The sequence below is a fragment of the Genypterus blacodes genome, unplaced genomic scaffold, assembly GCF_046128005.1.
Source record: "Genypterus blacodes isolate CSIRO-AG114 ecotype Tasmania unplaced genomic scaffold, CSIRO-AGI_Gbla_v1 ptg000042l_1, whole genome shotgun sequence".
NCBI lineage: Eukaryota > Metazoa > Chordata > Actinopteri > Ophidiiformes > Ophidiidae > Genypterus > Genypterus blacodes.
The window spans coordinates 247,501-257,181 of NW_027466855.1; the positions used below are offsets into that span (position 1 = coordinate 247,501).

At 46.3% G+C, this 9,681-nt stretch overlaps 2 protein-coding genes across 2 annotated transcripts in view; one reads left to right on the forward strand and one right to left on the reverse strand.

Moving 5' to 3' along the window:
• Positions 1–1,488, forward strand: part of nme6 (NME/NM23 nucleoside diphosphate kinase 6) — a 2,315-nt gene extending 827 nt beyond the window's left edge. The window contains exons 3-6 of the mRNA XM_076148731.1: positions 21–123; positions 311–350; positions 913–1,073; positions 1,162–1,488. Of these exons, the coding sequence (XP_076004846.1) occupies positions 21–123; positions 311–350; positions 913–1,073; positions 1,162–1,313 (456 nt within the window). The 3' untranslated portion in view covers positions 1,314–1,488. The remainder of the gene's footprint in view (positions 1–20; positions 124–310; positions 351–912; positions 1,074–1,161) is intronic.
• Positions 1,489–2,118: 630 nt separating this feature from the next.
• On the reverse strand, positions 2,119–3,875 carry baalcb (BAALC binder of MAP3K1 and KLF4 b). The gene is made up of 3 exons (XM_076148760.1): positions 3,695–3,875; positions 2,485–2,684; positions 2,119–2,359 (listed from the first exon to the last, which is right to left on the reverse strand). Exons 1-3 carry the CDS (start codon positions 3,873–3,875, stop codon positions 2,195–2,197), a joined length of 546 nt encoding a protein of 181 aa, XP_076004875.1. The 3' UTR covers positions 2,119–2,194.
• Between the last annotated feature and the right edge of the window lie 5,806 nt (positions 3,876–9,681).

Below are 9,681 nucleotides of genomic sequence, written 5' to 3' on the forward strand. Positions count from 1 at the left end.
TTCCCTTTGTTCTCCTTCAGGCTCTTCATCAGACAATCCTGGACAACAGCTTTGTCATTGTTCGATGCAAAGATCTCACATGGAGACGTCAAGACTCAGAGAGGTTTTACGCCGAACATTCAGGTGAGGACAAAACTCTACTGTGCTTCTACTAAAGTGATGAGTCAACACTCTGCAGGTTACACAAGCCTGTCATAACCTTCTATCACATTCTCTATATACTAGTTATTATGTTTGAACTATTGCCCTTTATCTGTAAGACATGATGTGTATAACTGTATGTATATATTGTTACTTTCTCCCCTCGTAGGTCGTTTCTTCTATCAAAGACTTGTTGAGTTCATGTCAAGGTCAGTTTGACTTCATCTGCTTTCACACGTTGCATGAATACTTTGTGACATAATCCCTCCAAGGCCGGCAGAGAAAGTCTCACCTTGGCTGACGCTGCTTGTGCTTGTGTGCATGTCGGTGCTCGCGACGCCGTCTATAAAATCGGTCCTGAACCGTCGCTGCTGTCGTTTCTATTATCAGAGCGATGCTTCAGAAGCCAGCAGGGATCCTTCAGACAAACATTACTTAGCTCCACATGCAGCAAAGCCCCCCCGCTGGTTTCCCTAAAGGTGCTTCAAATCACAAGTTATTTTTAATTGTTGTTGCCACAGCAACGGTTCTTCAGGAAGCTGTTTGTATGAATATAGAGCTAGAACAGATCGGCACCACAGCAAGTCAGGCTCCAGGCTGGTAAAACCGATAAAACCGCCAATAAATGCACATGTACGTGTGTGTGTGTGTGTGTGTGTGTGTGTGTGTGTGTGTGTGTGTGTGTGTGTGTGTGTGTGTGGAGAGATGAGCTGAGCTGAGATTTGTATGCTCAGTGTATTTAACCGTGTTTGTTCAAACTTGTGTTGGCAGCGGTCCGATGCGTGCGTACGTTTTAGCCAGGGTGGACGCCGTACGCCACTGGAGGGCGCTGATGGGACCGACCAAAGTGTTCCGGGCCAGATACACGTCACCCGACACCATCCGGGCCCAGTTTGGACTCACAGACACAAGAAACACGGCCCACGGCTCAGGTGGGACACACACACACACACTTATGGCTTTGAACCGGCCACAGAGAGACGGTGTGTCGTGTTATTCATCTCTAGTTCTAATCTCCAGATTCTCTCGAGTCGGCAAGCAGAGAGATCGGCTTCTTCTTCCCAGAATTCTGTGTGGAGACGTGGATGGAGGAGGAGGAGCCGTCGTTCAGAACGGGACAGATGAACTACGACGGGCAGAAACAGATCCACACCGTGTCGACACAAAGCTGAGCAGAGCCGCCGTCAGATACTGAAGCTCCTCACAGCGTTACTGAGATTAAAGATGTTGCCAAAATGTGATTATTTATCATTCTCCACCCTCCTGCCAATCATTTTTTATGTTTTTTTCATTAAACCTAAACGACTCAAACAGCTTCTATGAAGTGAATAAAAATATAAACCATCATTTGTTTTGTTTAATTTATTCTTATTAGAAAGTGTTCAACCAGTGGAGCAACAAACTCTTAAGGACCATCGGGGAGCTCTCATGTTCCACAACTGAAACAAATACCACAGTTTGAGAACCACTGCTTTAAAGACTTCATCGGTTTACAAACGATACAACGTATTAAGACAGTTTCTATGTTACGGACACACACAGGTTCGTCTGTAAACAGTGCAGATTAAACTTCCTGAGCTATGAAAGGGTTTAAGACAGCGGCAACTACATGTGATCACACAACGATCGAGCAAAGTCAGATAAGAAAACCCAAGATTCTGTCCACTCTCACTTCTTTTCTTAAGGAATTTGAATGAACTGAACACAGATTGTCTCATGTGGTGTAGTGAGAACTCTGGACTTTGTTTTGGTCTCATACTTTAAGGTTAAATGTTGAAAAACTTCACACTGGTGTTCAGAGGCAACGTAGAAATACACTGGAGAGTAAATGTGTGTGTGTGTGTGTGTGTGTGTTAGTGGAGAGTGTGAGTCGCGATCTATCGTGTGCAGAGGCGAAACCAGACATCCCTCTTGTGCTTGGGCCTGTAAGTGTGCTGCGCTCCACTCCAACATGTGCTGCGTCTATTAACAGATCAGTTCATTTACATCACAGTCATCTTTTTCTCTTTGGCGCCGGCCCTTCCTTCCTTCCGTCCTTGCTTCCTCCCTGCACTCATGTGTTCGGCGCTCCCACCTGCTTGAGCGCCTCGGCCGGTTTCATCACCTCGTAGGTGGTGAGCGACTTCTTGACCTTTCCGCTCTTGTCCAGCTGATGGATGCTCTGCGTCACGGTGATGGTGACCTGCTTGGTGGACATGCGGCTGTCCTGCCATTTAGTCTGAGAGAGAAGGGGACAAGAAGGAGAAGACGGAACTGAAGTGTGAAGTGGAGCAAAGTCCCACATCTTAAACCCATGCTGCAGTTTGACTTTGCTACACACAGAAGCATCAGACGGAGCCTTACAATCTCTTCCGTGTGCAGGACGCTCCTGCGCTGCACGGTGGTTCCAGACGACGGGGGCGTGGCCTCCAGGGGTGCGGGGGCGCGCACGGCGGGCGGAGTGCCGGGTTTCATGTCGTTCAGACTGAGTTCAGACGCCTCCGAGCAAACATTCAGGTACGCCTGAGCAGGGGGGGGGAGGCCGTCCTCGAAGAAATCTGGAACTGCAGCCACACACACACACACACACACACATCAGTGTTACACATACTTCCACAAATTGCCGACAGGCATGTTAACATTTGCATATATCTGCTTATTCTGCTTATTCATGAGCTGTGTGACTGAGAGTAATTGCTCTGCTTCACAAACACGTAGTGTGATGAAAAACACTTCATTCACCAGAGACGCATCGAGTGCAGGTGAAGTGCATTACATTACACACACACACACACACTGTTCTCCCTCAGTGACACATGCACTCAGGCCTGCTAAAATGTCACTACAAATACAAAACACATGTAAAGCAGCAATTAAAAGAACACAACTTCTTCATTAAACAACAATGTGTAATAAACTAATTTACACTTCAGGTTATATTAATGTGGAACTGACTTTGGGTCAGTTTGGAGCTCTGTTCTATCTCTTGACATCCTCATTGCATCTCCTCTGGATTTGTCCTTACAGCTCCATCAAGGTCCTTCTCTCCGCGGCAACTAAGTGCCGCATCCGTTGCCATGTGAGCAAAGTCCTATTTAAGCTCGCTGACTTTTGATCCGTCTAATTCTCCCCATTTACTCACACATCTCCTCCTCCTCCCATCAAAGCCACTGTGAAGGAAATGCAGTAAACAAAGCACGTGAGTCCAGCTGCAGGGACGGAGACGATGATGGACGATGATGGAGCGTGAGAAATCAAGTCAGACATGATGACTTTAGGCCCCTCCCACCTGGACCACAGCTCTGTGTTGATCTGCATTTCCATTTCCTTTGCATTTAGAGCAGCAACCAGGGGAAAGTGTTTCACATGGAGATAGATTATAAAGCAAACCTACAGGGGAATGAATTCATGCCTGTCAAAGGACTTCCTGTATGCAGATGACGTGGCGTGTTTAAACTCTTGTCAAAGCCACGGAAAAGCTTGATAATTCCCTAATTCAGCTAATTATCCATTCAGTCATTACTCATTAGTTCCTGAGCGTTAAGGATTGATTGGTGCGTCTCTTGGCTCTTACCCGGGCTGATTGTTTTCTCAGAGACCAGGCCCCCCTCGGAGCTCTCAGAGTGGATGCTCTGGATGGAGGACAGAGGGATGTCGGTGTCGGTGCTGGTCAGCCACGTTGACTCCGTCTCTTTGGTCCAGCTCTCCAGATAGCGAGGCTCCAGAGCGTCGGTCCTGCTTCCCCCGCAGCCCATGGCTAGAACCCTGAGGCGGGGCGGGGGGGGGAGGGGAGTCGCTCCTGGCTCTTCAGCTTCCCAGCTTGACGTCCTTTAGAGACGAGGAGAGAAGGAGGAGAGGAAGAAAGTAGATTCAGTACAGATCAGGAGTCGTTCTCAAAGAAGCTATTAACCCTAAATAAGAATCGGTAATAGCTGAGCTCCTTCATACAAAATGAGGCTTCAGGTTTTCTTTTCTTTGTCTGTGTTCATCAAATTCATCTTATGTGCGAGTGACTGAGCACAAATCCCCCCGTGATTGAGAAGGTCAAAGTGCACGCAGACCAATCAATTCCAGAGAGAGAGAGAGAGAGAGAGACAGAGAGAGAGAGGGAGAGAGATGAGGGATGAGTTGTGAGGAGCATGATGATGATTTTTTATCCAGATTTTTATCCATCTTTATATTTAACAGACTTTATTCAGCACTTTTCTTCACTCTGATATACAAACAATAAATGCCATAGAATGTCTGCCCATGATCGATCTATCTATCTATCTATCCCTCTCTCTCTCTCTCTCTATCACATTGATCAGATCTCTTCACTGATTCCTGTATTGATCACTGTCCCTGAGTGAATCTCGCCTCTGGCCGGACACTGATGGAGCGGCTGTATTGATGGACTGATTAGTTCTCTTATCAGGGTTGTTATCCGGCTACTTGGTCTCTGTCACTGACGGTGTACGAACCACACACACACGCGCACACACGCACACACACAGACAAACAATGCAAACAATACATACGCGCTCATAATCATCAGTTGTTGCAGTTTCTAATGAGGGATTTTTTTTAAAGCGCTGATCCCGTAAATACTTTCTAATCCAGATGAGGCGACGGTAAGCGAGTGTGTGTCTAAAACCGCGGCGACGTTGAGGTGACAGACACGTACACACACACATGTCACAGTACGAAACGTAACAGCTTACTGGTGATGGCGATCCTCCTTTTTCTGCGACTCGTAGCTCCTCCGTGTTTCCATGCGAACCTGCCGTTAATGATAACCCCCCCCCCCCCCCCCCCCCCCCAAAACAGGCGGACCACGTGACGTGTGCCCCCCCAACCCCCTCAACCCTCCCTTTCATTATTTTAAACACAAATTGTATCACTAATAGAGATGTTAAATAAGTGGTTCTGCAGATTATCGTGACGGTGAAGTGATAAATAAATAAATTAAATATATAGATTTATACGATCACATTTATATTTATGTTTATTTCTATGTATAAGGAGTCAATAATGTAAAATGAAACGTTTAATACGAAAACGGGAAAAAAAATACGTAAAAACCTCCAGAAGCGTCCAGAAGCTTTATTGGTCGTCACTTCATCACTGAGAACACAAAGGAGCTTAATAACTATCCGGTCACAGAAAATAGATCACAAGGTACAAGGATCAATAAACCAATTTTAAACAACAACACACATCAGTCAGAGTTCAGACACAAAGCTGAGGTAGGGATGAACTCTGACCTCCTGACTGCACACTGGAAATGGCCCCCATCACCTACGCAGGTGAAGTTTCCTGTTCTGGCCACAGGGGGGCAGTCGCGGCCCTTTCTTAGACCTGTAAGATATGGCGGGTTCATGCCGAAACCGTCCTTCGTCACTATGGCGTCCAGATAGTAAACATGTGGGGGGTGTGTGATTCTTTGACACATCTACACGTCCCACTCCTTCACTCTAAAGGTGTTTCAGCCCGTCTGCTGCTGGATAAATCCTTTCATTTCATTGCTTCATCTTTCATAAAAGTTCTCACTGATGGATCTGAGGTTGTGTGACACAGACATGAAGAAGCTTCAATCCTGATTTACTGCCAGAATAATAAAAGGCAAAGCTTCCGTGTGTGTGGGGTCTCGTCCTTTAAACTCATATCCTCCCGTTACTTCCAGCAGATCAGAGCTGAATTAAATCCCCTGGACTTCCTGCGTTCAGCCCTGGTTTCACTCCTCCGCCTCCCAACTCATGAATCTCTCCTCTTGTGGACAGCCGGGTCAATACCGTGCCGGACAGCTTTGATTTGTACGTCCTGCCCCTCTGTCCTATTGGACTACTGGTCAATAGGCCTGTCTTCCCATTACTCTGGTGATTAATGTGGCGTTTTGCCAAAGTGTGTCGACGCTGAGCTCAGCGGCGGCGGCGTCTCAGGCACGACAGGAGATTACATGGAGAAAATCACCTGACGACAGATTTGAACCGTTAAGCAGAGTCACGGTTAGAAGGAGGAACCGTTTGATTGATAAGATCTGCAGCTGGTGGTGTGTTTGAGTCTCTCCACCCATGTGAGCATCATTTCACTCACGTGTCAATATTTCTGTTCGGTTACATCCGTCTCTAAAACCTTTGACTCTCCACAATTTGTCTCTGATTTATTATATTTATTATAATCTTGTCTTTCTAACCACCGACGTCTTCATAATACAAGACGCCACATCCCCTTTAAATATGTGTGAGCTTGCATGTTAAACTAAACTTTGCGGCCCAGTTTGCGTCACCTTTCATCATCCCTCATTCATTTTTAACAGCTGGTGAAGGCTGATAATGAATAATATGGGGAGGAAGAGAAGCACTGTCTGGCAAATTCTGGGGGAGAGACTGAGCCAACGTGCGGTGGCGAGGGATCCAAATCCAAAACTTTAACTGGGAGCTTTTGCGAGACAGCCAGTGAGTTACAACACTGGAAAATTAATTAAGATTCTCTGGAGGGAGGAACGTTGATCAGCTTTTGCATTTCTTGTGTGAACGGTTTCAAGCAGGATTATGACGTCATGTTATCGTCCCGAAAAACTGACTGAAACTGGAAATTTGTCCCAACATTGATCAAAACAATGATGCTAATAAGATAATATTAGATCAGTGTGTCCAGGATGCATCAGTGGATTGTTGATATCGAGGGGCTTCTACCCAGATGACGCTTTGCCTGGAGGTCGGGGTTCAACAACATCAATCACATCTCCCAGCCTTTTTCTGGCAGACGCTCGTCGCCCTCAGACTGGCAGCGGTGATCTCTGGCTCCGAGCGCGAGGCCGTGCCAGAGATCTCTCCACAGGCTGCTCCAATCACGCTCCCATAGCTACCAAGCGAGGGCTTTTCATTAGTGCAAAGTGCTCCGGACGACCACGGCCCCGCCCCAAAATAGGACAGCTGGGCCACCGGAGCAGAATTGACTCACTGTAAAGGTAAAGGTGGTTGTTTTCATCGCTCTTACCTTTATTGGGGAATAAGGAAATCACCGGTGCGACAGAGATTTGATGAGACGTCGTATAAAGATAAAGGTAATAATAACGTGGTGTCCTCTGGAACAAGGCCAAACTGCAGTTGGAAAGAGAAAGCGCAGCATCATTAAGAATGAATATGTCTCTCTCCCCAAAGTTCATGATAGACTGATGAAACAGCCTGATCTGTGTCAGCTCGGTCAAGACAGCTCTGCAGCATTACAAGTTGAGTTTGACGTTAAAATGATTAACATTCCCTCCCTTATAGAAGCTTTTCCATGGCTGATTGATTACTTTTCTTTAACTGTGGGTCACATTTACAGTGAAGGTGCTTTTCAGGCCTCTGTTTGTATTCCTGCTTCTAAATCCAACTGAAGGCTCGGGCTGTAAATGCAGCCTTTGCACTTTATATGCTCCATTCGTTTTATCCTGCTAAACACACAACTCTAATCCTATCACAGGCAAGGAATATTCCAGAAAGGGCATTAGTCAGGGCCTATGAAGCGAAGAGAGTGAGTGCATTAGTATTCATGGGATTTTTAGTTTAAGGTGAATTATCTTGGGAGAGTGTGATGGTGCAAACACAAACATCAAACTGTGAGCTGCCAACAGGAGCAGCGTTGGATGTTTGGGCGTCAGAGGAAGCCAGAAATCTGACTCAACAGTTTGGCAAGTTTCAGAGAGAGCGACTGAGCTGTCAGTTATTTATCTGTGTGAGGCTTACAGCGATCATATTCATGAGGGAAGTTCATGATTAATCAATTTGTTTTAATTGTTAGAGTGTGACAGGTGCAGATGCAGAACGCCTGTGATGTCAGGATCATTAGAAGTCGACAAAGTTAGGACACATTAGGCTGCCAATCAAGCGAGATACAGCAGTGTTTCATATTTGTTTAGTCATTTTAAATAGACTAGGTTTCTTGAGCCTTTCAATTGTCTCTCAGTCTGGTTTCAGTGAAAGCCTTTCAGCGTGTTTGGCAAAAGGCTTTGGCCAGTGTCATTGAAGACATTTGTTAGTGGAGCAGCTAAACAGTGCAACAGATGCACAGACATGAGTGTGTAGGTGGAGGAGGTCTGCACAGCCGCTCCCATTGTCATTACCTGTGATGGACAGCTAAACACTGCTAGGCTGACATAACAACACAACACTAGAGTCATGGTGATGAACACACACACACACACACACACACACACACACACACGAACACGCGCACCGGTTGCATTTACAGTCAAAATCGAATTTGAGTGACATTGAATAGTGACGGAATAATTTCAACCGTGGGAGCAGAGCGACCGAGCTGCAGTGTGTCGCCATCAGAGCCTAACGAGCCCTGAGATCATTTGAGTAATTAACGGCTTTGAAGTCTTTAGAGAAGGATGATTTTCTCTCCGGGGAGCAGCGAGACATTTACAGAGTTGATAAATTCAATCAAAGAGTTCATTTACACTCCGTTTCACCTTTTGGATCTGAGAGGCACGGAGCGTAAACACTACACACACACACACACGGGTGCAAGGCAATCCAATAACACATCTCAACCTTTGTGAATATTCTGCCTCACTCATGTATGCCATACTATTAAAAACACCATTCTATACATGAACCACAGGGTCAAAGGTCACCTACTTATTATGTATTCATGCAGCTATTCAACATTGCATGTAAAATATGTATTTCCACGAAATCTTTTCATAGATAACAATATGATAATGAATTTATTGGATGAGATTAACATATGGCTCCAGGCTGCTCTTTCTCTAGTCCCACTAATTGAAGTGAGCATGGTGTTGCTAGGTTACAGTGCTGACTTGTTAGGAGCGGCTCTGGGACCGTTCAGCCACACTGATTTAGGGTTGGCGCCGTTCGGCAAGTGTGTGTTTTTGTAATCTCCGTGCTGAGGTGTGAATTGAATCAAGTGAGAAATCTGCTTAAACCTCATCCTTAAACTTTTTCTTCCCCGCCCCCCCCCCCCCCCCCCCCCTCGCTCTGCAAAGACACTCTGTCAACCTTATTTCATAGGGGATCAATACAAACCCAAATGGAGTCTGTGTCAAGGTGCAGATATGTGTGCAGGCGGCGCAGCAGATGGGGCTGCTTCACACCCGGCTGATTCACTGTAATGGAAACAGTGAACACCTCCAGTTTACGGGGCTGATGTATGCTCCTCGCAACTCAAACAGACAGGACAGGTGAGGGAACCCGCGTCTGAAAAGAAAGCCCGATCATTAGTATTCATATTAAGGCGAACGGGATTCCCATCAGCGAGCTACAAGCTGCTGCACTTTCTCCCTGTAATCGCTCCAAATTTCATGGAACGAAACCCTGGAATCCATCTGACGAACCCGGCGTTAAGTCAGAAAAGAGGACACGGGCGCGTTTCAGGTGTGAGGTAATAGGTGAGGTAAGGTGAGGAGACACTTTCTATCTGCTGGGGCTGATGTTCCGTCTAATCATGAAAGTGTCATAGCTGATTTAAAGTGCGGGCACCTGGACAGGGCTGCGTCTGACTGAGCCGTATATTCAACCATACATCACCTCTGCTGATGGGAAGTGTAAATGTAAGGTGTTAGCT

Coding starts and splice junctions, on each gene's coding strand:
- baalcb (XM_076148760.1), bottom strand. CDS start 3,875: ATGGGCTGCGGGGGAAGCAGGACCGACGCTCTGGAGCCTCGCTATCTG. Junction 2,685..3,694: donor TGAGAAAACAATCAGCCCGG/GTAAGAGCCAAG, acceptor GTGTGGCTGCAG/TTCCAGATTTCTTCGAGGAC. Junction 2,360..2,484: donor TCCTGCACACGGAAGAGATT/GTAAGGCTCCGT, acceptor CTTCTCTCTCAG/ACTAAATGGCAGGACAGCCG.